This window comes from Haliotis asinina, chromosome 9 (genome assembly GCF_037392515.1).
Source record: "Haliotis asinina isolate JCU_RB_2024 chromosome 9, JCU_Hal_asi_v2, whole genome shotgun sequence".
Lineage (NCBI taxonomy): Eukaryota > Metazoa > Mollusca > Gastropoda > Lepetellida > Haliotidae > Haliotis > Haliotis asinina.
This window is the reverse complement of record NC_090288.1, coordinates 15,506,161-15,528,947: the sequence shown is the minus strand read 5'-3', so window position 1 is coordinate 15,528,947 and position 22,787 is coordinate 15,506,161. Positions and strand designations below refer to the sequence as shown.

Below are 22,787 nucleotides of genomic sequence, written 5' to 3'. Positions count from 1 at the left end.
TCTGTTTACAACAAAACATCTCCTCAAATAAAAAAGAAAACGGTTTCGAAAAAAATACGACGCAAAATGAAAACAATTATGTCATACATGTGACATTTAAGCACATATTTAATGATTATAAACACGATATGGTTTCACACGATCACAGTCATTTTTAACAACTTCGACACAAATCGCAGATCGGCGCGGCCGTCCCAATCTCCGCACAGATGCGCTCGGCTGAAATATGATTCAGGCCGCTGGCCTTCTAAAAATAGACCAAGCGTTCTCTCCTCCAGTGCAGCCGAAGACCGACCGGCCTTCAGATCAAGCAAGTATCTCGACGGCATCGGAGGTGAAAGCGCGCGTTTGTGGAAACCACAGAAAGAAAGCATGGCTAGCCTTTGGAATAACGCACGTTACTGGAGTGTATCTCTACTATTGTTCGCATATGTATATCTGTGTTTAGGGTGTTCGCCCCCGGAAGGGAACTATACCGAAGCTTCTATCGAGGAGAAAATGTATTATTCGGATTCGTTCGTTTATGGAAAAGTTAGAGCAATTTACAAGGGCGGGTACATGTATGATACGTTGTATACTGTCGACGTCGAGGTTTACTGCACGTTTAAAGGGTCACCTCTTCCGCAACGCATCAACATTACCGAAGCAGGTAAGCTCTTTACTTATCCTACACTTCATGTAATTTTTTTCAGAAATATGTATGTTTCAATGGAGTATTTTAATATTGGAAATATTTAGAAATGATACTGTATTATTTATATTTTTCGTATTAGATCAGAGTGAGATTAGTCACCGTAATGAATTAAGTAGTGGTGAAAATTAGGTTTGATAAACGCTGAAACGGGTAATTATTGATTTGTAACGGTTCGCGACTCGCATTGTTTTTTATCCTCCGGTAGTCTCCCTCCACCGGCACCAGACGCCGGTCGACGGTAGCCTTCCTCCCCCTCCCCGACCCCCTTTGATGGTGGCACGAGCCAGCGTTTCATCGATTGGAAACTGAACGGAGAAAACAGCAACTTTCTAGTGCTCTCACAAATTGATTCCTTGGCTGAAAGTTAGGTACACAATTGCAGACATTTGACATATGATTTGAAGAGTGTGTATTGACTGTCGATTATGTTTTCATAGATATCAGCGTTGATTTTTGTACTGTTTAATAAACGAATTAATTTCGCGATATATAACTACAAATTATGCACTTGTAGGCTGTGAGCATTTCCTTGTTCATAAGTGTCTTGTAACTACAATTGAAGGGACGTGAAACACGAAACAGCTCTTAATGACATCAAGTAGATACATTATATTCAATTTTACACATATCATGTAATATATACATTCCGTCCTGCCCAGTGTTAAAATCGCGTGTATAGTAATGTTCATGAATATAGTTCTAAAGTCGGCTTTGTTATAACGGAGTGTGTAAGGTATCACAAAAGAACAAAGGTTCATAAGTTTGTTAATTATTCATAAAATGAAATCTGATTGGAAAAATTTGGTGGACATCTTTGTTCGGTGTTGTGCAACGGAGCTGAACAAAATGGCTGATGCCGGCTATCAAGGATGCTGTTACGAGGAATATGGTATCATCTCAACGTGCTTGCTTGCAGCGGGTTGAAGCAGACGGGCCCATTCAGTGTGCAGGCAGACTCGCCGCTGCTTCCTTGACGCTTCCGCATCCTTTTCACTGTCTGCATCTTTCTATGATCTCTCGCGATAAATTTTTTTCTCGAAGAAAAGTCACGTACACGTAGCTTTATGGTTGGGAGTGAGTGAGTGAGTTTAGTTTTACGCCGCTTATAGCAATATGCCAGCAATATCACGGAGGTGCACATCGGAACATGTCTTCATAGTACTAGTTAATTGTAACTGACGTATAACGTGCGTCACTTGCGATGTGGAATTGTACATTCCCCAGGGAGCTGAGAACGAAATTTAAATGGATTGTGGTCCGTTGACTAGGATAATACTGCCATACACTTTGAAATGGCTATGGGGTAAATGTATGCCCTTTGTGAGATGACCATATCCGTATATGACATGTGCATTGTGCAACTTTTCGCTTTGTCTGTTATCAGGTGATACAATTACTAAATATCATGAGGATTACGATCGATGACCTTGACCTCCCCTAACCTCTCGTCATGTAAACGATGAAAAGTGTGTGCGTTTTCGTTTACAAGAATCCGTGTTAAACTGATGACTTTTGTTTCTCATTACAACATGTGCTCGTTACAAAATCTGCAACATTGCTGATGCGGCGTTCGCAATATTCACTCATTATATCAAATATACGTCCAACGTTACGACAATGAATCGCTGTCCAAAGGAGACAGTTCAATATTCAGCTTTCATTTAAATGTATATTTGCAATAAGTATTTGTATTCATAATTACACTACAAATACAAAGTTACACTTATGTATATCCTAATAAGGAAGCAACATTTCTGAGAATGTGGTAGGCGTTGCGTTAAATGTTGGCAGTAAGTATGTCAGTGGCTCGGTGTTTAGTGTATACATCTGTCAGACTGCTGTAGGCGGCAGGGGACGCCCGGGGGCAATTGCAGTTCTCATTCACCTAAGCATGGCAAAATCAGACAGGAGGTTTACCACGGCAGATGGAGCTGGCTCCATACCATGTTGTACAGTCGGGGATGAAAATTGATGTTCAGAAGACTTTACCTTAAGATGGGAAGATTTGATGACGCTCAGGGAAGTCTCCAAACCTACGTGCCTTTAGACAATGGTGTCATAAAACTTGTTTTATCTGTTCACAACCGTCGTTCAAAGAAATGTTTCACGATTCTTCCACCTGTCCAATACATGTCACCACATGTTACTTTTACGCTTTATGACGATATTGGTAGGATCTGAAGACAACTCGAAACTAGTTGTAAGAATTTAGAGACATCAATTTAAACCGTATTCGATTAATAGAATATTCGAACTGTTTTTTCCAAATATAGTGCCATTTCCTTGTGTAAGTAAATATCACTTATTCACCTGATTTATGTAAATTTGGCAGGAAGAATGAAGGCACTCTTCAAAACGTTCTCGTGAGTTCACACGCATCAACAATCTATTCCCTACCTAGCGTGCAAAGCGGTACAGTAGCATAGTGCTTGACGCGTTCGCTGGTCACACCTAAGATGCATGTTCGATTCTCCACATGGGTGCAATGTGTGAAACCCATTTCTTGTGTTCTTCACGGAATATTGCTATAGAAAAGCGTAAAACACGCCTCACTGACTCACTCACTCACTATACACTATAAGAAATACAGTCGGACAATAAAATTAGGCGTCAGATATTTTCTCACACCACATGATAAAGTAATCAGTTAACAAATTTAGATTTGGTTACGGGTATATTTATTCACTCACAAGTATCATTAACTAGTAACACCGCGTAAGTCCAAATTATATTACCAGTCACTTTGCTGGCTATGTAAACATACGTAATCAATTTAACCTCTTACCCCCTAAGTTGGCGTCATCCACTGACTCCTATTGACCCGTCCTAAGAGTTACTCAATCAACCTCTTATGATATGCTAATCTACAACCTGATAAATCAAGGGATTATAATACATTCTTAACGTACACACATCAAGATAACCACCTGAACAATACCATCTAAAGCCATACAAATATGATAAGCCAGCATCCTCGATCACATCATGCGATGTACATCCTTGTTCTCAAACCATTCCGCTACTAATATTACTGAAATATATATTTTGGGGCGTAGCCTCAAATTGCTACTGTTATTTGATTGTATGGATGTTTCTGACAGTAGAGAACTGTTCTATCTAACGTTAGCCGTCGGCGAACATCATATATACGCTGCGCCCCCTTTATAAATAAGCTCGATGTATAAGGCTTGAGGCAGTTGAAGTTATGGGTGATAATGTCTAACTTGTTGCTCTGTATTGTACTATCTCCCTAAACACAGGCTATATATATGGTCTGTAACCTAAACAGATTTAGTGGCTCTTGGTTTATGTTTGATGTATTTGAATTTTATATCCTGGTGGGCCAGATGTCAAACATGCGTGTTCCTGTTCGACATGTATCGATCATGTAAACATGCACTGGGCATATAATGTGAAACCCTGTCAATCCGGAAACCGCGCAATTCAGACAATTGCTGTTTTCCAACATTAAGGACAATTCTTCTTAACAATAAGAAATCTGACAGTTTGTTAATCTGAACATCTCATTTCGAGCACCACTGTTCGGATAACCGAGGTTGCCCTGTATTATTGTTTCGTCCATTTTAACAAGAATTTGTATTTTTATATGTTTCCATTTAAACCTCCATTAAACCAGGTTTGACTCGGTTAGTGTCACTATCATGGTAAATAAAATCGACCACGTGTTCACGTGCATTAGGCTAATATTTCAACATTAGTCTTAAGTCGATTTAGGGTTGAAGGAAATCATTAGAATGGACCCTACCACGAAGGCACTGTTATCCGAGTCACGAAGAGTCATTTACATTCTTGTAGGGCTAAAGTAAGAAAGATATAAACATGACCTTACTCTCATTAATTACCATGCATGTCAATGTCGGAATCTGACTACAGTGCTAGTCTTCACGAACGATATTGTTAGAGGCTCTTAAATACAGACCAGCACTGTGTCATCTATTGCAAAGCTATAGCCGGAGGGAGCATGCCTCATCGTGACAATAGCGTGTCTCGTGGCAAGAGACTGACAAGTGACATGTGGATGACATGAGAAATATACAATGATTTATGGCCTGCGAAGACAATGAAATGTACGACATATCTATTTTGATGTGCGGAGGTTACGACAATGGTTGAGATTGCTTCTTGGGAAGCAGCTCATAAATGGTACAGTCATAAATGAATTTACAATGATCACATTTTATTTTATTTTTTTGTTTGTTTGTTTGTTTCGGATAACTTTATAACTGACAGACATTGACACACGGGTACTGTCGTGCCCATCTTACTGTGACAGTCGTAGTACTAAGCCGAAGTCTCTGGTTATGCGGAATGGCGCGAAGGCATAAAGCGATCTTAGTACAAAGTCAGCTCTTATGAATAACATATAGCATCGGCTTGCACAAGTCTCTATGGTAAAAATTAATAGGTTAAATGATAATTTCAAATAACATACCAGAGTTGTTAGACTTGCCTCTTAGAAGGATAGAATTACTCTACATCCATGAGCAAGCATTCAGTACAGCCTTGGCGCATGGCAATGTTGAGGTAACCAATTTCCACAAACCGATCTTAGTATTTCGGTTAAGTACTTAAACGGGAATTATTCGAACGAAATTTTAAAATTTGTACTAGTAACGGCATTCACAAAGAAAAATAACTGTTTGAAGGAAAGCCCACTGGATACCTGGTACAAGAAACGACGTAAGATCAAATAATATTTTAAGACCATGTATAGGTTTTTAAGCACACTTTGGATCTTACTTCATTTGATATATAAATGTAGGAATTAAATCTAATCCTGATCTTCTGAATGAAACGAAACATGCATCGCTCCACCCAAGGACGTGACGGCAGATGGCAACGCAGGCGGATCATTCAGAGGACCCCACTACTCATTCATGAAGTCTCCACTTTATGTCCTTTGTATTCGGTATTTCGTAATGACATCCGACTTAAATGTGTCGACTAAACCAACAGCAAGCTGAGCACTTGACCTGAAACATGTTATTACTTGTTTAATGGGGGCTCTCTACTCCCCGCACTGCTTGTTGTGTAAACTTAATGGGTTTGCGTCACAACACTGTTGGGAGCTAGTCACAGATCTCCGACAAAAGAGCAGAACAGAAGAACATGGAGGGCAGCCTGAAAGCCGAACAGAGCCAACCTGCCAGATTGTTACTGAAGACTGGAGAGATTACCCTGTTTGTTTTCTTAGACAATCAGACAGTCTAAATGCCTTAGTTCCAGTATTACATGACTTGTCTCGAGTATAGTTCATACCATATGGCGATGATAGTCTGTATGGACATGACTTGGCTTCAATAGTTCTTCAACCGACATTGCGATATTAACTATATTTGTAATGCAACGGATGAAGCGTTAATGGGTGGTGATGTAGCCTAGTGGTTAAAGTGTTCGCTCGTCACGTCGAAAACCCGGTTCGAATCTCACATTGTGGTGACGCTATCATCAACATCGTTGATAGGTGCTCATGCCATCAACCACTGGTGTTCCTGGCCTACACATGGTTATATACAAACATGAGTGATGATACTGAAACATAGGATATTTCCTAGAGTCCTTAGTTGTGCCAGGATCATCTACTATTATACTTATGATTCGCTTTCAGAAAAGGGTTACCTATTGCTATTTATTCCCTTCTGTTGATCACAGGATTGTCTGGTCCAGTCTCGATTATTTACAAAACCCCGCCAAATGGCTGGAATGTTGCTGAGTGCGGCGTTAAACAACAACCAACCAACCGACCAATCTCCCAAATTAAGCATACAAATCGTTAAAAAGTTAAAATATGGTTCAAAAGCCGCCTAAGAACCAATTCACTCACACTAGTTACCACGCTTCTGGTTCGTTTCCTGGAAATCCACTTCCGTGTACAAAATATACTCAGCTGTCAAACCATGACTGTAAACACCGTTGTTTAATTGACTTATCTGTTTGTTTATTCCAAATACTCACACAATTCCCGAAAACCTAACGCAACAGCCAGCGTGATCCCGACCAGACTGGATGAGTCTATTGGTGTAATTAGACATTGGAACTCGCACCCCCCGCCGAGCGGTAACGGGATTATTGGCTGCATACCGCAGGTGCCATGTGGCAGGCAAGGTGCACCACTCTCTCCCCTTGTTTTCCGACTCTTGCTGGAGTGATAGACTCAATCGGAGCTGAACGTATTGAATCGTGCTGGATGGTATTCTGCGATAACCGTTGGTGCCAATCCATTGGTTGATACCATGCAGAGGAGGGCGCGTCGCCCTTTAGCTTCGGTGTATAAGGTCTTGGGTAGTTTGTGTCTTTTTGGAATGAAGTAATGTTGCTTTGTATCACATGATACAAGGTCAGTGATAAGATATCCCCATAGCACCATTGACATAGTGTCTTGTGTCAAGGTGGGGTTGTCATGGTATCTTGTGTCGAGAGTTCCTGCTCTCGTTGAGTCTTGTAGCCACGTTGTGGATCTTGTCCAAATGGCCATGTACTCTGGTGGTCATGTTAGCATTGTGTCCGGAGGGGCGGTAGGGTAGCCCTGTGGTTGAAGCGTTCTCTCGTCACGCCGAAGACACCGGTTCGATTCTCCACATGGGTAAACTGTGAAGCCCATGTCTGCGGTCCCCTGCCGCGATATTGCTGGAATATTGCTAAAGGCGACCATACTCACTCACTCACTCACTTACACACTCTTATGTCCGGAAGGGCATGTTCCCGGGTTATCTTATGTGTATGGAGTCTTCCTATTCTGTTCAGGAGGTCATGCCATGATAACTGTGTCCAGGGGACTTCTTTATCATGCTATATTGTGCCCAGGAGGACATGCATGATGTCATGGTATCTTTTTTACTGGAGGTCACGCCGCCATTACTTGTGTCATCAGTTACGTTTTCATGCTGACTATTTGCAAAGGATATGCTTTGGCTGTATAACCTTCTGGTAAATAAAATCACCTCCAAACAATGTGTTTATAGATAGTTCAGGACAAAGTCCTACGTGAGCAATTGATTTCCAGAAGAGCAATTCGATTTCCGTATGCAAAGAAATCCGTATGGAATACTTGTAAACCGAATCACACAGTACATTCGCGGTCTTTACCTCTGCTACAAGCATCTGATAACAGGTAACAGGATCACACATCTTCTTCCACCTCCTTGATAAAGCAGCGACCTGAGACCCAGATTGGTCGGATGTCAGGAATAGCGTTCTACTTCATCCGGCAAATGGATGATCTGTTGAACACATTCCGCATCCTCATCCACATGTACACAGGCTGCCGAGGTAGATGGCCCGATATCGGACACCGTCGAACACACCCAGTCAATTCAGTAGGTGGGAATGGCTGCTTCTTCTGAAAACAACTTCATGACAACGGTTCTCGGAAATGATGTTTGAAGTAGCTTCTGAACCAGGTACATGTGTAGTTTCGTCTGGAGGTAGTGAAGGCGTGGCACTGTTTTACAGCATCTGTTCCACGGCAGCATCAAGATGCGGATCCGAGAATGGGTTATCTTTAATGATGACATACAGGAAATGAAAGTAATTCTTTTCTATTCAGTCTTTTAGGGTCTGCGTGTCTGTTCCCCTTCAATGCTTTTCCGGTTTGGGCTGTGCGTGGATTTTCAAATAAACAACACTCCCAAGCACATTTTCCCCCGAGTTTTGTTTTAGTGATAAGTTAAATATACGCAATTTGGAAATCAGTCATGTTGTAAGGTTGGGTTTCGTGAATAATTTGGTGCTGTTTGATGCCTTGAGGTATAAGCAATGATTCATCGATGACCCAATTGCATTCCCAGCATTGATGCCATTAATGAATTTGATATTTTCTGTCAAAATTGTTAAAGACAGCCTCAAAACAAAACTCAGTTATTCTCTCGCTTCTTCGTTCATTCTCTCACTCACTCATGTACGTCTCGGCTCCTCGCGTAATACAGTTCAGAAGGAACCCAGTCACTGCACTGGTCTTTTTGTCTCAACGTACAACCGCTGACATCAAGTCATCCACTATCCACAAATTCACAGCGACCTCTGATGGCATTGGCACCATCTGGCGGCAGTTATTCCCGGGAGCCACAGAAGTTTGCTATCACTTTCCTGATTTATCCTGCAGTTATTTACCACTCTTGACAAAATATACACCTCTTATGTTGTGGATCACGATAGTGCACGTGTTGCGTTTTGCGCATCACGCAAGCTAAACCAACTTAATTGAATGGCATCGCCGCTAGGAGTAGTCTATATATAGATACAGTATTCCTCTAAAAGCTACATGATACATCTACATTTCCGTGGCTTGGAATTTCTCCGCAGTCTATATGTCTTACCTTCTTGCGTGTTTGTAGAAATTAGTGTTCACAGACTCCAGTCCTTCCCCGCAAGTGTTACAAAGATGATCTGATTCACAAAAGATAACATGTCTCTTTCATTTTTTAAAATGTCTGTCCGGAAATTACTCCCCCTTTGTTTGCTCTGTTCATGGTGTCCTCCTCGGAAAGTAACCCAGTATTACATTTAACGATGAATCAATCAAGAGAAGTAGAAGTCATGCTGCACTTTTAAAAGCACTTGTAAATATGCTTGTTATGCTTGCTATGCTTCTTAATCTGTTGATAGGTTTGCAAGGTGCTCATTTGAACGTTGGCCATTGATTCATGTACCGGAGAGAAAGCACGAACAGACACGGACGTGTACTTGTGCTGCAAGAATTTTTATCTCTTTAACATGAGTGCATTGCCATGCAACTGGACACTCATTACAGTGGCTGTAACCAAATGCCGTATATTATGCCCTCAGAATGTTCTTGCTTTGTGCCGAACCTCTTCACGTCTCTGAGGATAGCATTTTGACGGATATTTGAACTAGACACATTGTTATATAATATTTCTTATTACCACGGTTATCCATGATTTCCAAACCCCATTATAACGCTGTTTTAAATGTATACACTCAGTACAGTCTAGGTTATGATAAAAAGACGTTTCGTACACGTTTGGAAGAGCAGCGTTATAACGAGGGGTTCATATATGGCACGGGAATATGCCGGAAAATGAGAACGAGACAGTTGTTTGGAGACATGTCGTTTAGCATCTATTTGTACATAAACGTATGATAAAAAGAATGAAAAATATAGCATGGTGCAGTGCGGTGTTTTGTAGCCGAAATATGTAATACCAATGTTGTACAGATTGAAAAGATTAAGTCGCACCGAAAGATCACGCCAGATAATCTAGCTGGGTTTACGAAACTCACAGTCCAGGGAAAACACAGTGTTCGGGGCTTTATGAGACACACATCTCGCGTGGCGAGGTTGAGAAAATGTTTATAACAGTTACCATACCGTCCTTTAACCCAGCTGCGTACCGTTACCTAGGTCGCAGCGCCCTCTTGCCGCCTCCACAGCAAGAGTACTGTAAATACATTCATGGTAAACTGAAATGCATACTTCAGTTCACCAGCAGAACCTAGCCTCTCGCAAGCGGAATTTCGTTTATCAATGCTAGCAGTCAAGAGCATCTTCTACATAGAGTGATGATGATGATGATGATGATGATGACGATTGCGAGGACGATGGTTATGATGATGCTTGTGAAAATGATGATGATGATGATGATGACAACAGATACGGAAATGAATTCTAAAGACGCGTAAATACCAGTACATACCTCGCCATCCAAGGATTGGTCATTCAGAACTATATCAACGGGGAGAGAACTCCCATTCCGACGGGTAGAAGAAGTGCGTGGTATTTTGTGCGTTCCTGTTACACACTGACAGATGCAGAAGCGCTCCCGTAATGGGAGTACCAGATTCGCGTTCCTTATCAACAAAGAAATGCATAATTATACTAGTACACTGGTACTGTACCATCTCGCCGAACACACGCCAAACATTCTACGCACAGATATGAAATCTCCATTGTCAAATTCCTATCATCATATATTCACCTTTAGCCCATCGGGGAATATTTAGAATTATTACGTTCTAAAACCGCAGCGAATTTGAAAGTATATTTCATCAGTGTGAAACTCCCTGTAGTAAATCAATGATTTGGATAATCTGATTTATTGAATAAAGAACGAAATACATCACATCAAAGCTATTGTGGCGAAACATTTCAATATAATAATGTTGGTAGGGCAGAGCGTTCGCCCAGTAGTTCAGTCATACGTTCGACATAGAGCTGAAATGTGTTGATTGTAATTATGTAAATTATGCTTTCAAAGTATATTGTTTATTGATTTATGGCAATTTGTTAAAGTGAGGACCATTACATGAGAATGCACGCAACTTTGCAATCTATTGAAACCGTTTCTAGGAAGTAAAGTAAAATTGAATAAATATGCATTATATGTCATAATGTACAAAAACAGGTATACATTGTCACCTCCCTTTAACGGATTGTTGTAGAAACCGGAATGGATACATTCCTAGTTCTGACGTTATACGAAGGTTACGGTTTCAGGAGGTTTTGCTCACGTGGCCAGTATTACCAACATTGTTGATCAGGAACAGAGGGTATATTTCTGTGCCTTGTATGACCTGAGACCTGTATCAAGTCTAGGTGTATTTTCAGCGTGTCACAGAGACCGATTCAACCATCTTCTCGTTCCATCTTAAAGTTACTTGTTTATTACGCCTGGAAAAGCAAAGCGCGTTGTGTTACCCTCTTCCATGGCAAAAATACATCAAGATTCCTCGAGCTGAGTCGTAAATGTCACTCCAGACTGAACACCCGTTGTGTATCTTATATGTCAATCATTAACTGTACATTTCCAGTGGGGATATGTCAAGCGTTACGCTTCACATAGAGAAGCACAGAGCTACCGGTAGCGTTAGCTGTCAATCATACTGCTCATTGCTCTTTCTTTGCACTAACATTTGGACATGCTTCCAAACAACAACACGAAACATTTCTGTGACCTTTGTTTTCATGGTTACGGAAACAGGGGACGGTCGAAATGATACATCAGAGCTTTTTAGCATCAATTAGGACAACAGCATACACCGTATCCAAATAGGATTTCCAGTCCAGACTCGATTATACATACAGACGCTATAAAGCTGAAATATTGCTGAGTGCGGCGTAAAACTCACTCATGCGCTCTTGTTTACAGTCTACCGTTCATTTTGTTAATTCAAATGAATTAGGATATATTAACAAAGCGAAATGTTTGGACAGAAAAAGATGATATACAATGAGGTGAGTGAGTTTAGTTTTACGCCGTACTTAACGATATTCCAGTTATATGGCGTTTGACTCTGTATACAGATGATACTGTTCTAGAGTCGACATCGGGTAAGAGGAATAGCACAATGTGTTTGTTACATCCGAAGTTCGATTTATCCGATTTTCGTTTGTTGTTATTCACGTGGATAATGATAAGGATATTAAACGACTGTTCGGTATATCAGAGTTCGTAATATCAAGGGTGTGTTACCGTAAGAATATTTATCGGACAATACTGAGAAAGGTGTTTCTCCTTTCGATGTACAAAAGTACAAAGGTGTTTCAATGTTTTGAATTTCGCGACAAACATTTATCAACTGAAGATCAAAGTAGTTACTCCATCACACAACACATCTAAAGTTACAAGTCATGCATTCAAACCAAGTACCTGCTCTTTGTACCTATTTGTGCAAACACAAATACTCTTCCGTTTGACATCGAGTCAGTTTGTCCAAAACATTTAAAAGTTTGACCCATGACCTTAATGCCATTTGAAGCCGACCCTTGGCTATCAGAGAAGTGACATGAAGCCTTGAAGGGTCAACTTTAGAGATTTATCCCCCGTGTAAAAGAACAGCCATTGTCTGAAGTGAATGATTCTGGAGGCCAGATGCTGTTACCCCTCCCCTCCCCCTCCCCGCAGGACGGCCAATACACGTGTGGGGGTGGGGACAATGAAAGAACAAAGCGGCAATTTCGTCCGCCTGTTGGTGCCCCAGGCGACCGTTTATTGTGGCGATTTCTGGATTTCTAAGTGCGATGACAAATCATTGTCAAGTATGGTGTCCTTGTGCCATTATTAGTATCGTGATCTGAAGCTTTGTTCTGGGGATGATAGCGGACTGGTTACAGGTAGTTTAGTTGAACACCAAAAGCGTGTGTCTTCGTTTTCCTCAAAGATGCGCTAAACGTTTTCTTCATCATTCACGCAAATTTACTAACCATATCACCAACCATTCAACATTATCGTATATTTGAGCTTACAAGACGAAATGCTTTAACAAATATATTTCCCTTTTGAAATTACTGAAATAATCTCATTAAATAAGATGAGAATTCGTTCCAGTGGACGATCTGATTAAGATAAAATATCAAAATAATAGTTGTTAGGATTATAGTCTTAAATACGCGTTATGGCCAGCTGCGGTACTAGTCGTCTCCCGCTTTGTTCCCGATGTGTGAGTCACAGTCGGGCTTATACTGATAAAGAAGGTCTTAACACTTCAGCCAGATTTGTTTTCTCAAATTATCGATGAATCAGCCAGGCTTAATATTAACTCGGGCGATGGTGACGCTCGGGATCTGAGAGAGGACCCTGTTGTTTAGATGATATCGGGTGCACAACTAATCATAGTTTTTCATGCTGAATTGGCTTGGGGATTATTTCATCTCACTGCGGGTTGTGCAACTGATAAAAGTGCCCCCCTGGTGTTGAAATTGCGCGGTATAATGAGGGTCGAGGGTGATTTAGAGCTCATGGGACTGATATTAACCGGCCGAGTGCTCTGGAGTTTAAACCTGTCAAACATACACCACATTCATTCGAAATTACTCAGCTGATTTTAACAAATTTCCAATATTTACATTAAACACTTGATGCTCTCGACATTAAAATATCCTTCACAGAGAATTATTAAATAAAACTAATACTGTATAAATTTAGATATTTCTTACAAATGATGAATGTTTCTCTGTATTTTTTTCGGTAGAATATTGAGTGAATGAGTGAGTACAATTTGAAAATTGTTCCTTTAAAGTTATGATTTTTCACTCAAAACACGGCGCGTCAGCATGAAGTCTGATTGACACCTGAAGTGTAGTCTGTTTCACTGGCCCAGAACTGCATTACTTCGCTGCCGCATAAATCTCACAGGTAATACCTGATAATTTAAATAAAACGTTTCTTTAAAAAGTATACGTAACAGACAGGCATCCATACCGTCCACTTATTTAGACTTGTCTTTAATTTGAAGGACAGAATTACTATACATGCATGAGCTTAGCGTACAGCTTAGTCTTGAAGCAAAAGTTCCACCAGCCCTTTCTGCACTGCCAAGGCCTTAAACGAAGCCCATATATTTCCTGATTCTTAATCTCCCATCTCTTGGTTGCTCCTTATCAATTAAAAGGAATTTCTTTCTCTCAGATTTATATATATTCAGAGATTGGGCGTTTTCGCGAAGTGGCGCATGTCTCAGACGTCACCTCAGTGGAACCGTGGTATCGTGTTGACTTTATTAGATGCACAACCAGGTCGAATATGGGATTTGATTTTTTTTCTGTTAGTTGTTTAAAACACACTCCGCAATATTCCAGTTCTGTGACAATGGTGTGTAAATAATCGAGTCTGGACCATCACTCCAGTGATCAACCGCAATATTGCGATCCAGTTGTTATACGATGACACTCGTCAACCAAGTCAGCGTGTCTGACCCCCCGATCCTTATGACAAGCATGGGTTGCTGAAGACTAGTTCTAGTACGAATCTTCACCCTTATTGCATGCGAACTGACAGACATATACTTGACGCACAAGGTGACGCAAATGAACAGCGCCTGCTACCGCTGACCCACATTGCCTTCCCGACATGCAGTTTATACCTGCGTGTGTGGATGTCATTACATCGACTACGCATCACGTGATCGACTGAGTTCCAATCAACTTAACAGAAACCCTGCCGGCCGTGATACCGTCCACTGGTACATTTACATCAGTTGAAAGGAAAATAGTGTCTACAGAACCGCATCCCCTCGTTAATCAATTGTGATGCATTGTGCACGTAACAGTTTGCGGTATGCATCGCATCAACAATTCCGGCCCTGATCAATACACTCAGTGATCTCTCTGGCAGAACCTCTTTACTCCGCACACCCTGTTTCCCGGACATTTTTTTGAATAAATATTCATTTACATGATTTATAGAAATTTAATTCTTTATATTAATCATAAGATCTCCTTTTTGAACAAAAAAACAAAACAAACAAAAACAAAAAAGACAACCCCCCCCCCCTCCAAAAAAAACAAACAACAACAACAAACCCCCAAAAATCCTCCAAAAAACAAAAAAACCGGAGTCTAGTTAACCCATCAAGCAAATGCTATAGTTAATTTGTTATATCGTCATGCTGTTTTCATAAATACCCGAAACCTATAGATTCGTTTCAGAAGTGTTGCCATTAGTCCGCACAGACTTTTTTTTACGCTCGTGAGAGTAATTTGATTGGACGGGTCCTGAACGAGGCAATTAATATTTAGTTCATTTTTCATACAGTATTAGAGATGTCATACACAGGAGAATCGAGGGTGTCCTTCACCTCAACCGACGTGACTTTTTTTTGGATGCGACGTCCATACACAATGTATACGTTGGGAATGAGTTTTTCCATCAGTTGTCCGAATACTCCACTAACATCACGGTGTGACCCAGGCCATCGAGGGTGATGAGTAATTATAGATAGCTGTGATTGAGTGCATCACGATAGTTAAATATTTGAAACGCCCCGATGAATATCTTCAATAATTATTCATTTCCGGTTTACTTTGAAGATGACGTTGGCAATAATAATGTCGTTGTCTTTGAAGTTTAAAATATACCATCTGAAAATGATTAATATCATTCCGCACTTTCAGTGCAACGAAAACAGATATGTTCGAACGTTACGTCCGGTCAATTGCACAAAGGTACGATATTTAATTCTTTAGACTTATACTAAGGCCATAAACTAGGGTTCGATGGATCGACACCACCAGAAAGCCAAGTGCCTAGCACTTAGTCATTTACTTATTCACTCACAGACATTGAACTGAGTATACGCGAAACTTCAAAGCATATGCACATCTGTTTTTTGTTGGAAAAAAATCATCAAACTCTAAGCATCACTCTTCACTAACATGGTGAAACTTGCATCCTTCGCGCTATGGTTTTCTAATAGGGCGGTGTCTGGTGTCGTCTGTTAGTTCCTGGTTCACATTTAGACATAACCGCCGCTACATGGCGCTGCGAATGCACGTGGCGCGTGCTCACGTGGGACCGGCGGAATTCAGTCTGAGGCAGTAATTTTTTATGCAGTTAGTCTGCCTGCCGCTTCAGATACGATCTAGGAAACAAGTTCTTTCATACTTCTCTTAAGAAAGATCACAGTTGGTTTACAGCAAAGAACAAAATGGACGGATGAGGATTTACTGCTTGTCATTTTGGTCAAGTTTTGGGTCCATCATTCTGACAAAATTGAAGGGTCCCCATTTGTGTATTATTCCCGAGAGTTGCCATTCCTGGGGGGTACCGCTTCCTGGATTTAAACACGCGCCAGATATTCAGAAATATTATGCTATTTTGAAGCCACATGCTTATTTATGCGCCTCTGATCGCCCGGTTCTTGAGACATTGCATAATGGAACATAGAAAGATGCTCAATGGCTACTGAGAACGGCACAGAACTAATCTAGGGAGATGGATGTTTTGAGAAATATCTTCAGTGAATATGCTTGAAGCAGATTTGCTGTTGTATAGAGACCGGAGTTTGAGAGCAGCATTTGGTGCTGGGTCTGTGACTGTTCATTGAGGAAACTCTGAATGGAAATGAAACGTGAGAGATCTCAAGACCTCCAAACTTGTACTTGGCAGATAGATGAACTATTTTCAAAACATACCAGACCTCCGTGCAATTCTGGTGCCGCCCATTACATGGGTAAAAATGAGAAGAGTGTAATTGAATCCCGAACTGAGCCTCCTCGACAGAGCAGTGTTACGGAACCCTGGGAATTTTTGACAAGCCATGCTAGGCCGTGGGACCATTTTAGGGGAAACGGCTTTGCTCTCAACGCGCTGCACGTGCCTTGCCGGGCATGACCTTAAGTGATCTTCCCCTAAAGGACCCCTGTCTGAGACAAGTGGGTCATTGTCACGTCATAGCACAGCGGCAGTCATGGGGTTCCAGATTAGGAGCATAAACCATCTTAGCATGCTATTAAAACCAGATCACTTTCCCTTCATGTTATTTTGGTAATACTCTCTCTCTCTTTCTCTCTTTCTGTTTCTCTATCTCCAGAAGAAGTTTATACACTACTGACACTACGTCAGTGGAATGTGTGAATGAAGGAGTATTGTTTTACACCGCTTTTACAGTAATGTAACCAATATTTAGAGATTTCCATTAATTTGGTTTAGTTATATTGATCCAGGCCTTCGGCAACCCATGCTTGCCATAAAAGACGACTTTGTTTATCGAAAGAGGCGACTAACGGGATCGGGTGGTCAGACTGGCTGACTTTGATGACACATGTCATCGGTTCCCAGTTGTGCAGATCGATGCTCACGCTGTTGATTGCTGGACTGTCTGGTTCTGACGCGATTATTTCAGAGCGCTGCCATATAGCTGGGATAATGCTGTGTGCGGCGTAAAACTAAACTCACTCACGGTATTAATCCACACCAGCACACGCGACTTTTTCACCAGGCCCAGTCTAGTGACCTTGTTCCCAGGGTCCTGTTATAGTATGCCTTTGTGGAATAGGAATACGCTATTCCAAGTGTTTACAGAAAGACTGGCGTTCTCGTCACTGATTCCATTCACACACAGAACCGAGATATGAACAAGGGGTATCTGTGACGATAAGAAAACTTCCCTTCTTCTTTTGAAAGACATTACAACTTATGTGACCTTGGAAGACAGACTCAGAGTTCAGTTTCTAAAAATATACCATTTTGATGAAAACAAATATTTCTTATTTCATTATAAGAATTCTTTATGAATTAGACTCAGAGCCTGAATCCGAGGTACGTACGGAATCTCACATGTCCTTAGCATTGTTCCAAAGCTGTGGAGAAGGCATGGATGTGCAGTACTTGTGTACTTTAAGAGGCAAGTCTTGATAGGCGGGCAGTACATTATCACTCAATTATATTACTTATTACCTTGAAGACTCGGACAAGTCTAACAGTCCCTGAACCACATCATTTCCAATCCGCCCAGCACTTTCCACTAAGACGAACCCAACACGAAGCAAGTCTAGTTTGAATTTAATCTCTCAGCTCACAGGACACCATTTCAAGATAAATCATATAATTTTATCTTTCGATCATATTACCATCAGGCTATCACTTTTCGAATGGCTGTACTGAATGTTAAGCCCATATGTTTAGTAATTCTGTCCTTCTAAAAGAAAAGTCTAGACAGGATCCCAGTCTGTTATTTAATACTTTTAGGAATTATCATTTAAACTATCACTATTTGGAGACTTGTGAAGTCTATCAACAGGTCAACGGTTATCACAGACTAATGCTTAGTCTCTGAATATATAATTTTGATTGTAACAAAATTTTTAAAACTAAAAAGACCCCAAGGCCGACCAGAGATTCAGAACCTGATGAAGTCTGAACTTGCTTTATTTAGAGCCTTAGCACTGCAGTGAGTGCTAGGCTTTTGGGAAAATAATGTGCTTCAGGGACTGTATTGGTACTGCCTTTGATATATGTATAAGTGAGATGTATACACATTTTATAAAATTATGGTGGGATATATATGTTGTTCATATTGCTAATATTCCTGGAAGTTCGGAACTTCAGAACATAAAGACGGAGTGGTGTATTGATCAATCGTGGCCTTACAAAGCAATAACTGTTTGCACAGACACACTTGGGAACATCTGAATGGATATTGACTTACTTATTTATATATGCACACATATGGGGTCACATGCGCTATCAGACATTTTGGATATCTTGTCCGATATCTTAATTAACATATGTCTGGCTTCCAATAAAGTTTCACGAGTACAAGTGATTCTTACACACTTCACGTTCGTTCATGTACTTCAACAAACTCCGTTCATATTGAAAAGCTCAAAATATGAAAAAAATGTGTTATGCATAAATGAGGGTACTTTGGCACGGGCTACTCTGGTTACTTAATGGCTACTGTGGCAGGCAGATATGGGTTTGCCAAGGCTCGATGTTCCATTGTCCACTTTGGAAATTGAGCGTAACAAGTCCCTACCAACTGGGAAATATATCCGCCATAACCGACCTGGACCAAGCAGTGCATGCAATCAATATACTTGTCCCAATCTCCTATTGGTTCGTTTCAGAATCAATAACGCTGATACGTGCTCCCATACTTTTGTCCCATCTACAAGTAAAAGTCCATATTTGGTATGAAATCGCCTCAGGCCGTCATACCCCGCCTACCACTGTTATCTTCGGAGCTTCTCCGTGCAACCTTTGGCACCTCGTAATAATTCTCGTGTATCGTCCATGAGGAAACATTTGTTATTTTCTCAGCTCCACGTCCCAACTTCGCCCTCTTTGCTTCAACACTATCAACCGCACCAGTACTTCACGTCTTCATCTACAGACATAATATCGTTATTGATTTCCTCTTTTGGGGTTCAGCTATATGTATTTATCGGACGCGATGCTCTTTCACAATTGCCGGTGTTTATCCGAGCTTTTCAACTTTACTCCGTTGGTTTCGGTTGTGCATGGCGTCTTCACAGAATGAGCAGATCATGGCGTCTGCCTCTTTAGACCCCTGTTGAAAGCATTTCTGTCAGGCCTTCCGAATTATGACAGATAACGGTCTTTATGTGAATAATGTATACATTCTAGGTGTCATTATATCTTCCACTGCGTTATTCAACAAAACGATAATGGAGGCTATTTACTTCTGCTTGATGTACGGAATTGGTATGACCCTACTATTTAGGTCAGCTTTGATGATGGATTGTATCATACAAATTTTGTTGTTTGTTTGTCTCTTGTTTAACCCTATCCATGTAATGCCACGTCTCTGTGACGCCAGACTGTAAATAATCGAGTCTGGACCAGGCAATCCAGTGATTGCTAGTAACAACCGACGTCGTTGGGGGCACCTTGACATGCTCTCAACACCGTCACCCATCCTAACCCCGAAGTGTTATTCGTACGACAGCAATACGTTTTTTTTGAACAGATCTGATGCCATTCTGATTCTGAATCTCAAGTTCCAACAAGACTACATCATTTCACAGAGAACTGTTTATTTCATTTTTTTAAAAATGTTTAAGGCTAAAGCCTGTTGATATGTCAAGAAATTCAAGGAAGGTTTGATATGATCTTTCCTTGCGTCGCACTATCATCGAATCACAGTTTGCCGTATAAAACGATCGGCAAAAAGGAAGAACGCTGTATAAATGTCTCGTTTGTGGTGCCTCGACATGCCCAGAGAAACTTCTTACTTGTTATCGCCGCTTGCCCTCTTTTCCTCAAATCAGTCCCCAGTAACCCTTAGTGATTACATTATGCGTAGGAAAAATGGGAAAAGGTCACTTCCGTTTATTCAAGATGGCCTTGACCTTATACTGTTATGTCTGCAACAATTTCCTGCCAAACAAGTACGTCATTTATCAGCGAAAAGTAACACATGTTCTGATTGGTTTATTGATAACCGTGAAAGTATTTTCACATGGTGTGTGCTTTCTGGAATTTGATTTGAGGTCGGATCTGCGAGCCATTTGCTTCAGTTTTCCATCAAGGTCGTTTTTACATTGTGGGCGTTTTTTCTACAAAGTCGACTTCTGAATATATGAAGTTTTACTGGCTTTTGTCTGTGAAACCCTACGGCCATTGTGTAAACATGCTCACTGGATTATGACGTTGATATTTCTTAGTTTCAAAGATTTAATGTTTGATCTGCTAACATGTACAAGCACACGAACACAATATTATTACCCGTTAAAAGTTTGGCGTATTAGGGTGAAATGTCAGCTTCGCAACATCTGTGTTTCTTAGAAACTGCGCTGTCTTTTTCAGGAAATGGTTAGGGGCGGTGTTCGTTGAGACAAGATTAGCACGTGTAATTAGAAAAGCGTTGTGCATGTATTCCCCTTCCTTGTAGAGAGGATGGTCTCTATGCAATGAGTTTGAGTCGAAGACTGAATGTTAAACCATTATTCCACCCTACCCCGAGCCTGTACTGTATTCTATCCCTACACCGGTCACCCCCTCATAACAACCCATAACCATGACCCATGCTCATTAACAAAAACATTCCCTACCCACCCCCCACCCCCCCACCCCCACCACCAGTCCTATTCATCACATCACTTCCCTCAAACCGATCACCCCTTCAGTCACCCAGCCGTATCAACACACCCACCATTCCCAACCCACCCTATACAGACCAATTAATCCGGAATAACAGTTAAGTCTGTGAAATGAACATATTTTACAACAAACAAAATTTTTAAATTCAAATAAAATACAGTAAAAGGGAGTCTAGACTAAGGTTTAGTCTCTGAATATATATAATTTTGATAAAAACAAACAAACCCATTTTAATTTGAAAGGAGCCCAAGGGAGACCAGAGACTGAAATCTACACTTGCCTCATTCAAGACTTTATTACTGCAGAGAAAGCTTGACATTAGGCAAAATAATGTGGTTCAGGGACTGTGAGACAGACTAAAGCGAGTCCAGAGATTTTCTTCATTTTCAGAGACTTTGGAAACAAGACTTTCCACATATTCTAGACTTGCATGGGCTACATTGGAAACAATTGTTTCAGGATCGGTACGACAGACTACAACTGATCGTACAATTCAGGTTATCGGAAGAATGTTTAAATGCCCTTCCTAGTTTTCCAAACAAAAGAACTATTACGTTCTCATTAACACTACCTCACGTCGTGTAGGTGGGTGGTATATGTGTACTATTAGCCAAACACCGTCCACATACACATCAGCATTTACTACCCACCTTGAGTACAAAGCCTCGCCGGAAGATGTGAGAGCGGGGCCATTAACCGAGGCGCCCCGTGTTGATGTGTACAGTTCCTTGCATCCAATAATGCTCTGTGAGCTCCATAAAGATAGTGCTGGTCTTGGAGTAAATTAAAATCCAGTACTTGTCCTTTAAGGAGAAATAACGTATCTTATGGTTATCTGGAACCTCTTTCGGCCATATTGTCTCCGGTGGGCTTGCTTTTCATTCAGACTCGGTAAAACAGCTAGTTCTTTGAATGGCATCATTGATAGCATCACGATGAACTAGATGACACCGTTTTCAGGAGATGGCGTTTTAAGGGCACTTAATCTGAGCAAGCAATTCGGTGTTTAAACATTTAAAGTGGAATAAGTCTTGAACATGCTTTTCATCCGCGTTGGGATAGATGGCCCTGTTGATAATTGGGCCTTCATCAGCGTCGTGAAACCTGTTTTGGATATTTATAAGAAATGTACGTCGTTACGTTTTGGCACTTGTGAGATGTCGTTACTGATTACGGTGGTGATGGTGCTACTGATGTTGAAGATGATGATGATTATGATGAAGGAGAGTGATGCATTAACATAACGATGTTTGTCAAAGATTACCCCTAACAATGTACATCATTTGTGTAAAATATGATCAACGAGCGAGTGAATGAATGGGTGAGTGAGTGAGTGAGTGAGTGAGTGAGTGAGTGAGTGAGTGAGTGAGTATGTGATTGAATAGACTCTCGTGTCACATTTAGCAATGTTCAAAGGGACGGACCCTATGATTGGGTTAACCACTCTGCTCCCGTTAACCCAGGTTAACGGGTTAATACTTGAACAATTGTACTGACTCGTCAATATTAGGCATTTGTTCATCAGTGTACGTTTATGATTCTACCACAAAACGTTTGCATTATGTTTAGAAGGATGTTACACTTTAGGGTCTACTTTAGACCGTTAGATTCCTGTCTGAGACTGTATATAATACCCGCGTCAGTAAGTACCCGTCATCAAGCGAGACCCTTGTTCATATTATCGCCCACTAGTTGGTGTTTTCGTGTCATCGAGGTTCTCCGAGGTTACGTAAATAAACAATGTGTTGACTTTTAGTATTGTAGTGCGAACT

General features: G+C 40.9%; 1 protein-coding gene across 2 annotated transcripts in view; it reads left to right on the top strand.

Annotated features, from left to right (window-relative positions):
* Positions 1-309: 309 nt before the first annotated feature.
* Positions 310-22,787, top strand: part of LOC137296727 (uncharacterized) — a 65,486-nt gene continuing 43,008 nt past the window's right edge. The window contains exon 1 of one of the 2 annotated variants that reach the window (XM_067828561.1): positions 310-649. In XM_067828561.1, the coding sequence (XP_067684662.1) occupies positions 373-649 (277 nt within the window). In that variant the 5' untranslated portion in view covers positions 310-372. The remainder of the gene's footprint in view (positions 650-22,787) is intronic. The other variant, XM_067828560.1, reaches the window with a different exon arrangement.